This window comes from Onthophagus taurus, chromosome 6, assembly GCF_036711975.1.
Source record: "Onthophagus taurus isolate NC chromosome 6, IU_Otau_3.0, whole genome shotgun sequence".
NCBI classification, from domain to species: domain Eukaryota; kingdom Metazoa; phylum Arthropoda; class Insecta; order Coleoptera; family Scarabaeidae; genus Onthophagus; species Onthophagus taurus.
Window position 1 is genome coordinate 13,002,280 of NC_091971.1, and position 16,825 is coordinate 13,019,104.

General features: G+C 33.8%; 1 protein-coding gene across 13 annotated transcripts in view; it reads left to right on the forward strand.

Moving 5' to 3' along the window:
- Window positions 1-16,825, forward strand: part of LOC111417827 (still life) — a 159,711-nt gene that overhangs the window by 104,230 nt on the left and 38,656 nt on the right. For all 13 annotated transcript variants that reach the window (XM_071196979.1, XM_071196978.1, XM_023050213.2 and 10 more), the window contains 2 exons: window positions 9,566-9,845; window positions 15,393-15,524. In XM_071196979.1, the coding sequence (XP_071053080.1) occupies window positions 9,566-9,845; window positions 15,393-15,524 (412 nt within the window). The remainder of the gene's footprint in view (window positions 1-9,565; window positions 9,846-15,392; window positions 15,525-16,825) is intronic.

Genomic DNA, 16,825 nt, shown 5'->3' on the forward strand with positions numbered 1-16,825 from the left:
ATTTTCTTCTTGTACTGGACCAAATATCCTTCGCAGTATTCTTCTTCTGAACTTTTTTAGATCTTCTTCGTTTTTTTTTAGTAGCGTCCATGTTTTGTATCAGTACGTTACCACTGGTCTTATTAAACTCTTATATATTCCCATTTTAGCTTAACGTAATGCTGCTCAAAGGTTCAAAAAAAGATTTATCAAAGGTTTTATAAATTTAACGATACATTTCTGGGTATTATATAAGATTCAAAATTTTCCCCATTTCAAACTTTTCAACATTTCAAAATTATACTTGTTGGCTTCACTTTTTGACATTTTCGGCTGAGGATGAAGTTGTAAACTTCGAAACCGGTCCCGATTAAAATTAAATAATTTTTGCAAGTTCGAAGTTCACATATTTCGTTTTATTTTCATATTCAAGTTTTATTTTTACTTGCAACATGGATATTTCTCATTTTTATGTACGTTTTTTTATCGATAAATACGATATTTCTTGTAAAATCGTCACCATTTCGTCAAAAATGAATATTTTTTAAAAATCCTACGTAGTTCCCTAGATTTTGAGTTTACTAAAGTAATCTACCCAGGCAGTATCTAGTCCTCTGCAAGCAATCAATAGTCTTCCCAAGTGTTGTCTTGTCTTTTGCAAGCAGTAAATAGCCATATGCAAGCAGAAAGTAGCCTTCCCAAGCAGTATCTAGTCTTCTGCAAGCATAATGCAGTCTACCCAAGCAGTATCTAGTCCTCTGCAAGCAATCAATAGTCTTCCCAAGTAGTGTCTAGTCTTTTGCAAGCAGTAAAGTCTACAGTAATTTCCACAAGCCATCTGCAAGCAGGAAGTAGTTATTTTCTTCTTGTACTGGACCAAATATCCTTCGCAGTATTCTTCTTCTGAACTTTTTTAGTTCTTCTTCGTTTTTTTTAGTAGCGTCCATGTTTTGTATCAGTACGTTACCACTGGTCTTATTAAACTCTTATATATTCCCATTTTAGCTTAACGTAATGCTGCTCAAACGTTCAAAAAAAGATTTATCAAAGGTTTTATAAATTTAACGATACATTTCTGGGTATTATATAAGATTTAAAATTTTCACCATTTCAAACTTTTCAACATTTCAAAATTATACTTGTTGGCTTCACTTTTTGACATTTTCGGCTGAGGATGAAGTTGTAAACTTCGAAACCGGTCCCGATTAAAATTAAATAATTTTTGCAAGTTCGAAGTTCACATATTTCGTTTTATTTTCATATTCAAGTTTCATTTTTACTTGCAACATGGATATTTCTCATTTTTGTGTACGTTTTTTTATCGATAAATACGATATTTCTTGTAACATCGTCACCATTTCGTCAAAAATGAATATTTTTTAAAAATCCTACGTAGTTCCCTAGTTTTTGAGTTTACTAAAGTAATCGTATTCAAGTTTTAATTATTCGACTTACGCGTTGGGAGAAATCCTGCGCACAGTATGACCCTGCACGATTTGCAAGCCTAACATTACCGACATCTAGCGAGTGCAATTTTAATAACTGTTAATAAATAAAATATGTATTTAAAACTAGAAAAGTGGCTTATTCACACCCTGCAACCCGTTTTTAGAAAACTTCTTTCGTCTGATTGCAAAAAAATTCCTATTATTTTCGAGTCTTCAAGGTGGCATACCCCCTTAAATAAAGAGGATTTATGTGAGATATACGACTTTGGTATTTACAAGGTAATTACCTAAAACGATCCAACACGATCGGTTTATACGCAATATGTAATTACGTCTGACAGTGTTAACATTAGTACTGTTAATGGATTTCCTATTAGCAGGTGTAAATAGGGACGTATTCGCGTGAATGACGTCACGGAAATTACGTAGCCGAGCTTCCGTTTCCTTCCCTAAATGGTAGCTTTTAACGAATCCTAATTTAGGTTATCAAGGTTGACATTTTTTTATTAGACACTTTTGACAAAGCTAACGTTTTAAGTCAGTCAAAAAAAAATTAAAATGTACAAAATATTAACGCTTTTAATATATTTTGTGCGCCTTTCAGTACTTGGAAATCATTTTTGTGGTATGTCATGTGGAGATTTGCCCCACGCCTGTTGTAGTTATCAGAAATTTGGATTCGGGGAAATGTGTAACCCTCCGGTACAAAGATATGACATGAACGATTCTGAAAGAGAACTTCTGGTCGAAATGCACAACATCGTCCGTAATAAAATAGCTTCCGGAAAAGAGAAACATCTTCCAATGGGTTCCTCCAATATGCAAATCCTTACATACGATAAGGAACTGGAATTTATTTCCGAATGTTGGGCGTCGCAGTGTTTATTAGATACTCACCAGTGCATGAATTCCGTAAGAGGCCGAACCAGCCATATCGTATGGCAAGGAGACGAAAGAATTTCAAAGAAAGAAACCGGAAAAAGATATTTAGCGCATAGTATCTTTCAATTTTTCCTTCACACGAATCTATTAAACACGTCAATTTTTACAAAGTTCACTAAATCGTCTATGCCGAACGAATTATTGACTGTTACGCAGGTTTTGTGGGCGAACACGAAATACGTTGGTTGCTCAAGGGTGTCGTTTAACTCCCAAAAACGGAAAATGAAAACGTACAATGTCGTTTGCACGTATTATCCCGCTGGGAACATCGAGAACGAACCAGTTTATCTCGATGGCGAACCGTGCTCGTCTTGCAATAATCAAACCGTTTGCAATAAGCACTTTACCTCGCTTTGTGGTCAAATCGAATGGCAAGTTCAAGCGGATACGTTCAAAGCTCCATTTAACGTTAATATTGCAACTTTGGTAACATGCGGGAAAATTATTCACTACGCCCTGATTTATTTTCTATTTTGTATTATGTAACTATTATTTAATAAAATAGATTAGTTTTTTAATTTAAAATTTTTTAATATAATGTTTTAACATATAAATTATTATTATTGATTTAACACGACATGAGGAGGATAATACAAGTCAATTTGGGTTGGCTTCCTATTGTTCACTTCCTTCATTACTTCATACGGTAGCGCAGATGTTCGTATTTTCGCGAAATTGACAGGCGGGAAATCGCTTTCCCACGAAAATTCTCAATTGATGCCTTGGGATTATTAAATTGTTCTGCAGCGGGAAACCATTAGATGGTATTTCCTATTTCACTTCAATTTTCAATTTTGTACCTGAACTTTTTTCTTTCTATTTTTTTTTTCTTTGTAAATACTCGATATAACGGATTAATACGGGGTAGGGAGTATATTTAGTTTTCTGCAAGCAGTAAATAGACATATGTAAGCAGAAAGTAGCCTTCCCAAGCAGTATCTAGTCTTCTGCAAGCAGAAAGTAATCTACCCAAGCAGTATCTAGTCCTCTGCAAGCAATCAATAGTCTTCCCAAGTAGTGTCTTGTCTTTTGCAAGCAGTAAATAGCCATATGCAAGCAGAAAGTAGCCTTCCCAAGCAGTATCTAGTCTTCTGCAAGCAGAAAGTAATCTACCCAAGCAGTATCTAGTCCTCTGAAAGCAATCAATAGTCTTCCCAAGTAGTGTCTAGTCTTTTGCAAGCAGTAAAATCTACAGTAATTTCCACAAGCCATCTGCAAGCAGGAAGTAGTTATTTTCTTCTTGTACTGGACCAAATATCCTTCGTAGTATTCTTCTTCTGAACTTTTTTAGTTCTTCTTCGGTTTTTTTAGTAGCGTCCATGTTTTGTATCAGTACGTTACCACTGGTCTTATTAAACTCTTATATATTCCCATTTTAGCTTAACATAATGCTGCTCAAACGTTAAAAAAAAAATATTTATCAAAGGTTAGAACTTTATTTTTGTATATCTTGATGATGTATTAGTACAATTAATCAACATTTCACAACCAAATGCATTTTTCTCAAAAAAGCCTTCCCCAACCCAATGAAAATGTTCAACTTATGATCATGAACTTATAGTTGGATATACCTGTTAAGAGTTGCGTTAGAAATATAACAGATATCATCAGCTCTGTCATTTAGCTTATCGTAGACATAATCCGCACAGTGATGTTAGATCCATCTATAAAAGACATATATCTGCCAGTACAAAAAGAAAGAAATGTTGCAGAATTAATATGATTTGTTCAAAGAGTTAAAAAAACTCCGGCAAACTGGAAGAGGATGTGTTGGAAGAAAAAAAACTTAATTTAATTCAAAATGGTTACAACTAGTGGTGGAACGGATATCAAATTTGCCAAAGTGTTAATAAGAGTGTGCTCTTTCCAACGAACCAACCCGATTTGAAAAATAACTTTTAGTTTTTGAGAAAACAATGTTTGAAGTTTTAATAAAATTTTCGATGTTGCAATTTTCATCGATAATTTTCAAAATTCGCTGTAAAATTAATTTCTTGAAGGATCCTTGTGGAAATATCACCAATTATTAATTAAAGTATCCTCTTTTTAATGCAAAAAGCCGTTTTGAAAAATCACTCTCAATTCTTGAGAAAAAAATTTTTGAAATGATCGACAATTTTTTCGAATTTTGCAATTTTCGCCGATTAAATTTTAATAATTTGTATAAAATCCAGTTCTTGGAATATGACTATGAAAATTTTCCAAAGTGTTAATAAAAGTGTCCTCTTTCCAATGAACCAACCCGTTTTCAAAAATAACTTTTAGTTCTTGAGAAAACAATATTTGAAGTTTTGATAAAATTTTCGATGTTGATCCTTCATCGAAAATTTTCAAAATTTGCGATAAAATTAATTTCTTGAAGGATCCTTGTGGAAATATCACCAATTATTAATTAAAGTATCCTCCTTTTAATGCAAAAACCCGTTTTGAAAAATCACTTTCAGTTCTTCAGAAATAAATTTTTGAAATGATCGACAATTTTTTCGAATTTTGCAGTTTTCGCCGATTATGTTTTAAAAATTCATATAAAATCAACTTCTTGGAATATGACTACGAAAATTTTCCAAAGTGTTAATAAAATTGTCCTCTTTCCAACGAACCAACCCGTTTTGAAAAATAACTTTTAGTTTTTGAGAAAACAATATTTGAAGTTTTGACAAAATTTTCGATGTTGCAATTTTCATCGATAACTTTCAAAATTCGCTATTAAATTCATTTCTTGAAGAATCCTGGTGCAAATATCACCAATTATTAATTATAGTACCCTCTTTTTAATGCAACAAGCCGTTTTGAAAAATCACTTTCAGTTCTTCAGAAATAAATTTTTGAAATGATCGACAATTTTTTCGAATTTTGCAATTTGCGCCGATTATGTTTTAAAAATTCATATAAAATCAACTTCTTGGAATATGACTATGAAAATTTTCCAAAGTGTTAATAAAGGTATCCTCTTTCCAATGAACCATCTCGTTTTGAAAAACAACTTTTAGTTTTTGAGAAAACAATATTTGAAGTTTTGATAAAATTTTAGATGTTGCAATTTTAATCGATAATTTTCAAATTTCGCTATAAAATTCATTTCTTGAAGGATCCTTGTGGAAATATCACATATTATTAATTAAAGTATCCTCTTTTTAATGCAACAAGCCGTTTTGAAAAATCGCTTTTAGTTCTTGAGAAATAATTTTTTTAAATAAACGACAAGAGAGAGAAATAAATCTTTATTGCAGGTTGTTTGGGTGTCTAATCTTAGAGATAATACTCAAGCATTTTCTTTCTAGGTCTACATATGCTCTTATACATATATTTGAATCCAGTTTTTAGAGTTGTTTGGTTAGTTAAATCAGCATCAAAACAGTTTATTTTGTATCTTGGATCCAAGTAAGTTGACATATCTTATCAGCTTTCTTATTATTTTCATTTTTATTCAAATATCGCAATAATGTGGCAATGTTATCACTTCAGAAATGATAGATATGCCGGATATCCGGCCAAAGGGGTGCCGAATATCCGGTATCCGGCTTTTCGCAAAATCACTATGCGTTCCATCACTAATAACAGGTAACATGGTTTTATTTTAAACTAACTCGGTGCTGAAAGAACGACGCGTAACAAATCGACGACTCTTTGCTTCTAATTAATCCCGTAGTCTGGGATTTCCGATAATTAAATCGTGCACGTCGTGAGTTTCCCGAATTTTAATTGGGCACGAAAAATTAAGTTCGCGTCGCTTCCTCGTAGGGGCGTGAGCCAGCTGCGCCCCCGGCAACGGAAGAGGAAGCTATTCCGCAATGCGGTCTGACCCACTCGGACGCCATCAATTCCAAAATCGGGCCAACAGTGTCGACAACCACGGCGGAATATAAAATTATTAAGAAATCATTATCAAATCATTTTTCTTTGTTTGAGACGTCTATTTCAAAATCACTTTGTGTGTATGTTGATTTTGATAGTTGGAATCTACATTCGAGAGTCATTTCGACATTTCCCGTTTCTCGCAATCCAAAGGCACTTTATGTAAAACAATAGCCCAGTTTCATCTCTAAGTGCATCCCTTTGCACAGCCAGAGTAAATGCGCAGCAAACGTTCCCGTCTACCCGCATATCAAAAGTGGAATTACAAAAGGGACCAAACCCGGGCGATGATAAAAAAAATCGTTAAGTTGATACTCTCCAATTACAAATTTAACGTATCGTTTGAAATTTGAATGGGGGGCTAAACTATCTCTTAACCGTTAACATTAAACAGTCGGAGACTTATGGTTGTCATAGTTGCAGGGGAGTCTGGTTTAAGTACGTCCCATTTCACATTTCTCTAGAAAGCTTTGTGGGGCTTTCAGTTAAACAATAGATTCGGTTTCGTCCTGGAATACGTCGCTTTACAGCTGAATAGTTGTATCCTTTACCTAACGGAAAAGGGGGCGACGCAAAATTGTCGTCGATGCTCCTTTTAGTAATATCCTATAAATTTTAGAAAAGGGCTTACATGGTCCGAGCGATAAGCTACGAAAATCCGTTTTATGACGCGATTAATACTCCGGTTACATTTGCGAAGATAAGCTCCCAACATATGCATGAATAAATTGTTCCCGTGTAATAAAGAAAAAAAGTATAGTAAAATCTCGATAACAGACAATATATTTTTTGAATCATACTATTAATATCATACATTTAATACAACATATATTTAAAAGTAAATATTATTGCTTATAGAATCCAACTCGAAGAAATGTACGTATTTCTGGTACATTTCTGAAGTGATACCCTACAATGCCGCATTATTGCGATATTTGCATATAAATAAAATGAATAAGAAAGCTGATAAGATATGTCAACTTATTTGGATACAAGATATAAAATGAAGTTTTTTAATGCTGATTTAACTAACGAAGAAACTCTAAAAAGGGGATACTTTAATTAATAATTGGTGATATTTCCACAAAGATCCTTCAAGAAATTAATTTTATAGCGAAATTTGAAATTTATCGATTAAAATTGCAACATCGAAAATTTTATCAAAACTTCAAATATTGTTTTCTCAAAAACTAAAAGTTGTTTTTCAAAACGGGTTGGTTCATTGGAAAGAGGACACTTTTATTAACACTTTGGGAAATTTTCACACTCATATTCCAAGAAATGGATTTTATGCGAGTTTTTAAAACTTAATCGGCGAAAATTGAAAAATTCGAAAAAATTGTCGATCATTTCAAAAACTTATTTCTCAAGAACTGAAAGTGATTTTTCAAAACGGCTTGTTGCATTAAAAAGAGGATACTTTAATTAATAATTGGTGATATTTCCACAAGGATCCTCAAGAAATTAATTTTATAGCGAATTTTGAAAATTATCAATAAAAATTGTACATCGAAAATTTTATCAAAATTTCAAATATTGTTTTCTCAAAAACCAAAAGTTATTTTTGAAAACGGGTTGGTTCATTGGAAAGAGGACACTTTTATTAACACTTTGAGAAATTTTCATACTCATATTCCAAGAATTGAATTTTATACGAATTTTTAAAGCTTAATCGGCGAAAATTGAAAATTCAAAAAATTGTGGATCATTTCAAAAATTTTTTTCCCAAGAACTGAAAGTGATTTTTCAAAACGGCTTTTTGCATTAAAAAGAGGATACTTTAATTAATAATTGGTGATATTTCCACAAGGTTCCTTCAAGAAATTAATTTTATAGCGAATTTTGAAAATTATCGATGAAAATTGCAACATCTAAAATTTTATCAAAACTTCAAATATTGTTTTCTCAAAAACTAAAAGTTATATTTCAAAACGGGTTGGTTCATTGGAGAGAGGACACTTTTATTAACACTTTGGAAAATTTTCATACTCGTATTCCTAGAAATGGATTTTATACGAATTTTTAAAACTTAATCGGCGAAAATTGAAAAATTCGAAAAAATTGTCGATCATTTCGAAGATTTATTTCTCAAGAACTAAAAGTGATTCTTCAAACCGGTTTTTTTGCATTAAAAAAAGGATACTTTAATTAATAATTGGTGATATTTCCACAAGGATCCTTCAAGCAATTAATTTTATAGCGAATTTTGAAAATTATCAATAAAAATTGTACATCGAAAATTTTATCAAAATTTCAAATATTGTTTTCTCAAAAACCAAAAGTTATTTTTCAAAACGGGTTGGTTCATTGGAAAGAGGACACTTTTATTAACACTTTGGGAAATTTTCATACTCATATTCCAAGAAATGGATTTTATACGAATTTTTAAATCTTAATCGACGAAAATTGCAAAATTTGAGAAAATTGTCGATTATTTCAAAAATTTATTTCTCAAGAACTGAAAGTGATTTTTCAAAACGGCTTGTTGCATTAAAAAGAGGATACTTTAATTAATAATTGGTGATATTTCCACAAGGATCCTCAAGAAATTAATTTTATAGCGAATTTTGAAAATTATCGATGAAAATTGCAACATCTAAAATTTTATCAAAACTTCAAATATTGTTTTCTCAAAAACTAAGTTATATTTCAAAACGGGTTGGTTCATTGGAGAGAGGACACTTTTATTAACACTTTGGAAAATTTTCAGTCATATTCCAAGAACTGGATTTTATACGATTTTATAAAATTATCCGTTCCACCACTACACCTGTTATGTTTACTTTTTAGAGTGTTAATTGAAAAGTGCGTGCTATATTTTACGTTGTTGATTTTATATCAGCAAATAAAAAAAAGGTTATGTAAATAAAGTTATAAAAAATTGTTGATATATATTATGGTGGAGGAGCCGGATATGCACACAAAAGTAGAGATAAAGTTTTGCCCATTAATTCTATGAGAAAGTTCTCGCTTCGGTTCATAACGGCCAAATTACGGGGACAATTACGAGGCGTCGGTCATCGCGACGCCGACGTCTCCATCCCTAGTAGTACCATCGAGGACGTAAATCGCGCGAACGACGCGTTGAAATATTAATTAACTGTGAAGAGGGGGGTTTTTGCAGCCCGAACTGTGGTTACGACCTCCACTGTTGGGACTCTCCCTAGGCGTTCAATTAATAGTATTTGCCCCCGACCCGGTAGAAGTAATTAATAATCGCGTTAAAGGAAATTCCCCCGTTTTGCAGCTGAGCTAACTTCCTCTACCACGTGATTTCAACATCATAGATACAATATTAATTAATTAAAATTGATTGCAAAAGAAATTTTTTTTTGTTTTAGATTTTTGAGTGTTAAGAAATGGTTATTGAGAAAGAAGCATCAAATAGAGTTAGCGAGGAAACGTGGATGGAAAGGCTACTGGGTGTGCTTGAAAGGAACGACGCTCCTCTTTTACCCTTGCGATTCGAGGGAGGGTCGATCGGTAGAAGCAGCCCCAAAACATCTCATTATCGTGGACGGTGCCATAATGCAACCCATTCCCGAGCACCCGAAGAGAGATTACATATTTTGCCTGAGCACGGCCTTCGGTGACGCCTATCTCTTCCAAGCACCTTGCCAGGTGAGTTTACCACCATCGATTTCGTTGTAAATTGCATTTTTATTACCAGGATAATTTAATAAAAATACCATTTCAAGTTGGTATCTTTAAGCACACAACTTTTTTGAGAATATATTTTTCCTTGTAACTAATAATTTTTTTCTCGGAACTCCTTTTATTATACCAAACGTAATTTAGGTAACAGAACCCTACTAAATTATGATCTCTGTCTGTACTACCAATTAAGTTGAGTGGTAGTTTGTCATGTAAATAGATATTTACGTGCTCGGAATTCGAATAGAGAACCATTACTGGAACCATGTAATTTAACACAAAACTAGCATTAATAAATATTACATCTATTCTATTGTCGTGGAAATAAAATGACCGAGAGAGAACGTTATTACAAGTTATTTAGTGTTTCGAAGGATTTTACATACATGATTTTAATCTTTTTAGAGGATTTAAAAAAAGATTTTAAAAAGGATTTTAAAAAGTGTGCATAAATATGTACAGGGTGTCCAAATTTCGATGGGTTTGCAGGGTATCTCAGTTATTATGAAAGATAGAAAGTTGCGGCTTTCGCGAAGCTGAGCTACTTTTTTGTGAAACTTACAATGGCGCAAACCAAATTTTCATAGTCCTCTTCGTTTTTGATATACAGGGAGTGTTTGAAATTTACGATTTTCAGACACCTCCTGTATCTCGGCTATCCGGAAACTTAGTAAAAAAGTAAAAACAGGTTCTAATAAATTTTTTCACGTAGAATCCAATGGTACACGTACAATTTTTCTAGTCATCACGGTTTTTGAGTTATAAACACAACTCAAATACTGAATACTCAACTTCTAAAATACTTAACTCTTTATAACTCAAAACCCTTGATGACTAGAAAAATTCTACGCACCATTGGATTCTACGTGAAAAAATCTATTAGAACCCATTTTTACGTTTCCGGATAGCCGACATACAGGGGTGTCTGAAAATCGTAAATTTTGAATTTTGTATATCAAAAACGAAGAGTGCTATGAAAATTTGGTTTGCGCCATTGTAAGTTTCACAAAAAAGTAGCTCAGGTTCGCGAAAGCCGCAACTTTCTACCTTTCATAATAACTGAGATACCCTGCAAACCCATCGAAATTTGGACACCCTGTACACTGTATATTATTATAACCAATACAGTCAATTCATATACAGTGTGTTAATTAATTATCGTACCCGACGTCATCATTGCAACTATGCAACCAATATCACAGTATTAATGTACTACCTAAATGACATGCTCCTAATCATTTAATTTAAGTGTTTATATAGATATTATTTATGGGCTCGAATCGTTCAGAAAATTACATTATTTTTAAGGCTTTCTCGAGACTGGAAGAGATTATTCGCGTTCCTTCAAACTTGAGACAGGTTCTAATTCTTAATAACGACTATTTATAAGAGGGGTTTTTTCAGAAACGTTTCTTGTCGCAAAAGAGGCTTATATTCGTTTAATAATAAATCAGCTAATCCCACAATACCATGCCACGTTGGGATTCCTGCATTATGTAATTACCATCATTTCTTATTCGATATAACTTGGGATATATCCTAAGACACATTCAGTGTTTGTAATTTCACTTAATCTTTTGTCACGTTTGTCAGTAACCTCATCATCAAATTTTGAATTAATCTGCACACTTTTTTGCAGAATTTCTTGAAAGTTGATTTGATCCATTCACATCATATTGATACCTCTTTACTTCCAGCCATTTATTATTGATGATAGCAATTATTTTTGGAGTTATACTCTTTATTTCATGTCTTGAAATAAACTTTTATTTGTCTCAAACGCCACTTCTCCGTTTCCTTGACAACTCCTTAATACTAACATGCCATATGGCTAATCTGACCTTATTTCAAATACTTTTCGTGGGGTTCATCTGCTTAACTATTGATTTTTGGTATAGTCACAATCTATTTTTGATCTTGTCTATTTTGATCTATTCTGATGAATCATACACCTCATTTAAGATTACGATATTTCAAACATTACCTAGGATTTTCACTATTATAGCTGTGCAAACTATTAATGTTGTTTCTGCCCTCGTCCCTTATTCGTCCATCTTTGTTAATTATTGTTTCAAGATATTCAAGTTGATCCCCATATCTAATCCTTTGTTGTGACATGGATAAGTTTGCTGTTATCAATATTAATGTTCATTGTTTTCTGCAAGGATTGTTTCTAGATATATAGTTTGTTCTGAAGTAGATTAAGTAGTACTTCATCCAGACAGATCAAGTACTGGATCATCTCTGCTTCATACTCTCACCAAAAAAAAATTATTTTGATTATTTGACGTCCATTACGCTTTACTATTCCCATTATCTTCTCCTTTCGTATCATGTATTTGAGTTGGGTTGGATTGGGTTGGGTTCAATATAATACAGTGTACCTGGCCAGGAGAGGGGATTAACTACAAACCCCCTCCTCTTCTTCTCTCCTGGTTTGCTCCCCAACCCACTTGTAGTTCTCCCACTGGGTGTGTGGGAATTTAATAAAAAAAGTCTTCTGCTGGAGTCTGCTTCTTTCTTGTTTTTTTCTTCATTGTCCTCCCTCTACTTCGTGCTTATCACATCACTATCGAATCTTTCCACTATATTCAACTATTCCACCCATCATTTTCACCCATCTTGCTATTTAGCATTTTCGCCACCCATCTCTCCGGTGTTAGAGTACTAGCAGCTTTTTCTCTTTCTTTCTTCCAGCGCTCACATTCAAAAAAGTTGTGATATGCACCATCAGTTCTTCAAGAGTAGTCGCACATCTCGATTTCTGCCCGATTATGCCGGTACGGATATGCCCTAAAGCATCCAAGTCCACTCATTAGTTGCCATTTCGTTATATCAGGAAGGATTTGTTTTGTCCATCGGACCTTGTTGTTATTTTTTTCCATCTGTCGCTTCTCGTCGTAATTTTGCTTGTATTTTGATTTTCTCTTTCTGACTATTACGTGGGAGGGTGATGTATGTTCGACTACCTAGAGAACCTGGCTAGAGACTGTTCTGTACGCGCTAGTAGTTTGTATTAGTATGCCTCTTTGTAGTTGAGTCAGCCTTATGAGATGCTTTTTAACTGTCAATGCATCGCAAAAAGCCTTACTTGCGTACAACATTTGTGAATAGATTATGGAGGCAATTGACTTTCTTTTCGCAGCCCTTGGACCTATAATTATGTAGTCTTATAACTATATATAGAGTTTTTATGGTTCTTTGAGCCCAAATACTTTAGGGACTCCTAAATACTTTAGGCTAATCTTTTACTTTTACTCTTGCCTCTCTGTCACTTCGTCCGCTTTTCTGCAATATATTTAGCTGTGTTCTTTTCTGGAGCTATTTCTAGTTTCATATCTTCCATATATTTTATTAAACTGTTTATACTTCTTTGTGCTCGTCTATACTCCATCCACTTACTATAACGACAAGGTCGTCGGCGTATGCTATATTTTTGACATTTTTGCTTTGTTGTCGAGGTTCTAGAATTTCATCCAAAGAGTCGTTACACAGCAAGGGACCCAGTATGATACAGCGTAACTCCCCTAGTGATATTGCACTTTATGCCTTCATATTCCAAGTACCGTTCATCGAGGTAGCTCATTTTCCCAAGTTCCCATTTTCTTTCCAGTGCATCTATGATTTTTTTTCATGGTGCCGCTTGGAATGCATTTCTAAAGCCTAGCGGGATCAACATGACTCTTCTCTTTTTCCCTCTGAATCTTTCCGTCCTGGTTGAGAACCTCCTCTATTGCATGTACTATTTAGTAGATGTCCCTTTCGTAAAACCAAATTGGTCTTTTGAGAGATAACTTCGTATATTTGGGTTGGGTTTGGTTGAGTTCGGTTGGGTTAGGTTGAGTTCGGTTGTGTTGGGTTGGGTTGGCTACACTGCTGTTGGAATATTGCCCAACCCATTTTATGATCGGTTCTTCTCATTTCCTTCTGGCGTGATATTGTTATCTCTGGGCTCTTTTCTTTTCTGATTTTTTTTAGGATTTTTTAAATTTTTGCTGGAATAATAGAATTTTAACTCTTACTCCTTTTCTAGAGGTTAAATTCATTGTAGTTTTGTCAAACTTTTAGGACTTCTTCCAATTTAATCTTTACTTCTTGATTACTCATTGTTGCACAGACTTCCTTTGCTAATGTCTGATTTTGTTTTATATCTTCTTGACTGCTCTGTGCTTCTTCCCAAACGTGTTCATGACCATTTTTGTGATTCCCACGTTTTCTTCAACCTATAGGTTTACTATTATTATGCTGCAACTTATGGGGAAGTCTATATTCTACTTCCTATTGGTATTCCAGCTAAGGTTTTTGCTATTTCCGATTGATTGCGATAATTTGTTGTCTAAATCCTATCCTTCAGTCTTTTATGCAATTTTCTCAGAAATTCAGAAGATTAATAACAGTTATGTTGACTCGTACACTATCAAAATGGATTCAACGGTTGCACAATGGTCAATTGGTAGGTTTGAAAATGCAGATCTAAATGTAATATTGGCCACTCATTGCTAGATAATCCAAAGTAGCAACTTGTAGCAATTTTAATGCTAGGGATATAGAAGGATTCTCCTAACAAGCAACATATGCTAAAACAACACGTGCTGTAGTATATTTGTTGGCACAACCGCCAGTACTTGTCCATGTTTGTTTACTACGTTTGTATTAAAATTAATATTGTGATAGTCTTGCTAGCTATAAGAATCATCACGGTTCTTTTTATTATATTGAGCTTAATAACACCTTATCTAAAACAAACAAACAAAATCTTTAAAGCTATATTTAAAAAAATATCTAAATAACTTTTGTCTTTTATTAAAAAAAATTCCTTTGAACTCCTTTAAAGAAACCTTTTACTTGAGAAACTCCACTTCTTTGCTTTTAAAAGAGAGTTTAAAGGATCTCAACTAGTCGAACTGCCACTCTTTCGTTACCTAACAGGATCAGTCCTGTCCAATTATACGTGAAAGCAAGCAGGGGAATTTTACTCCACAGACAAATAACATCGAGTCGTTTCTGTGTGGCCCTTCTGAACAAAACCGCCGATTGACACCGAGGACTTAACGTTTTCGTGTTGCTTCACGGAGTGTCACAGCATGGCCCCTTTTCAATAGGAAGTCTCGTGCTAATTCAACTAAACAATATAAATGGTTTTAAAAATGCAGCTACCAATTAAAAAATAACAAGAAAAATTATTAACCGTAAAATAATAGGAATAAAAAGGAGAAGTCTTTTTTAAAAGTCTTTTTTTCCTTTTTTTTCGAAGGCTTAAGAAAAGTGGTGCACTAATTACTAGCTTTTTGATGAAGAAATTCCACCCTCTTAAAAATGTACTCATACTTTTTCAAGGAAAAAAATTTTTTTTTTGATTTAAAAAAGAAAATCAACCTCACTCGCATATTTTGGGTGCCTCTTTTTCAGTCGGGAACCTTCAAAGGCTACAGGAAAACCCAATTATCCTACAAATGAACCCTATCGGCATGCTGACTACCGTTTCAAAGTCGATTTTAATCCGTTCATTTACAGGTCGAACTCGAGAATTGGGTGAACAGCATTCACAGTGCCTGTGCCGCGGCGTTTGCAAGACATCGAGGCAAAACGGGTACTCTACATCTTTTGCAAGAGGAAATATTCCGATTGGAAAAGGCTATCGAGACGGTGAGTGATTGATTTATTATTTTTTTCAAAATTTTATTTTCTGCAAAAGAAGTTTTCTTCGCACGGAAACCGTTCACCGATGTGCATAAAATAGATCAACGATAAATTTTTATGGAAAACGATCGAAGTTCGCGCGAGAAGAATTTTAAATTACCTCATCAGAGTTCGAGTTTATGCTAGTTTTAAAAGTAATAGAAAAAAGTTCTTTAATTATCTTCAAAAAGAAATTTACGAAGCTTATAAACCGTATAAGCTTACACGTACTAAACACTTTGAATTTACCAACGGAACTTGAACGTGAGATTACATTTTAAGCTTAGCTTTAAAACAAGAAATGAAGTTGCTGCACCAAAATCCTAAACTTCCAACGTTGTTGCTAATAAGTCCATTTCCCGACGAAGAGAAAGTTTACCCTAAATTTAACGATTCTCACTCTAAATAAAGAGTCTCTTTAACCTACCTCATCGAAACAAAACGTTCTGCTCCTCATTTAAACCCACCTCTCTCCAGAGTCTTGTTCAACACCTTTTCGATCTTTTTCCGAGCAATTTGTTCCCAAAGCGAAAGAATAAGGAAGCGGTCGAGAGCTTGATTTAACTTGAGTCGTTCGGAAACCGATTTCTACGTGTTTCTGTCAGTAGAAAGAGATGAGTTTTACTTTCCAATTGTTGAAATAAAAATAAAAATCTCAATTACGACTTCTTTTTAGTTTTAATGGAGTTAAATAATTAATTTTATAGTTTATTAACAAAAATTGCGTATCACGTACCGATATTGTATGAATACATAGAGGTTGGACGTGATACCACAAACCATACAATTTTGGAAATATAACCGAAACGTGCGTTAATATCCAGGCCATAGCAATTCCATTTCGCTCCGGTCCAAAAATTGATTTGTTAAAATTATATCGGATTGTATCAATTTGATTTAGTTAATTAAAACACACACCCAAATCTAAAGTTTTATTACAAAACCATTATTTATTTCTTTAAAAAAAGTCGCATAAAACGTTTCCCAAAAAAAAAAATGGTAAAAATAAAACAAGGGGAGTTAGTGGATAACTGCGTGAACTTGGAGCTGCCGTTCTGGCCCATTTCACCGATGGCCATAAATTTGGAGAGGCCCGTGGCGAGGATGGAACGGTCCAACTTCCGTTTTCGGTCGGTTCGGCTTTTTGGATCCACTCCAAATTCCCCAGGAGACGTTTTAAATTTAAGCCAAAGTCGCCGCATAAAAAAAATATTCACATCGACATAAATATTTAAATTTTGGCAGCGTTTCGAAGCTTTCAAAACTTT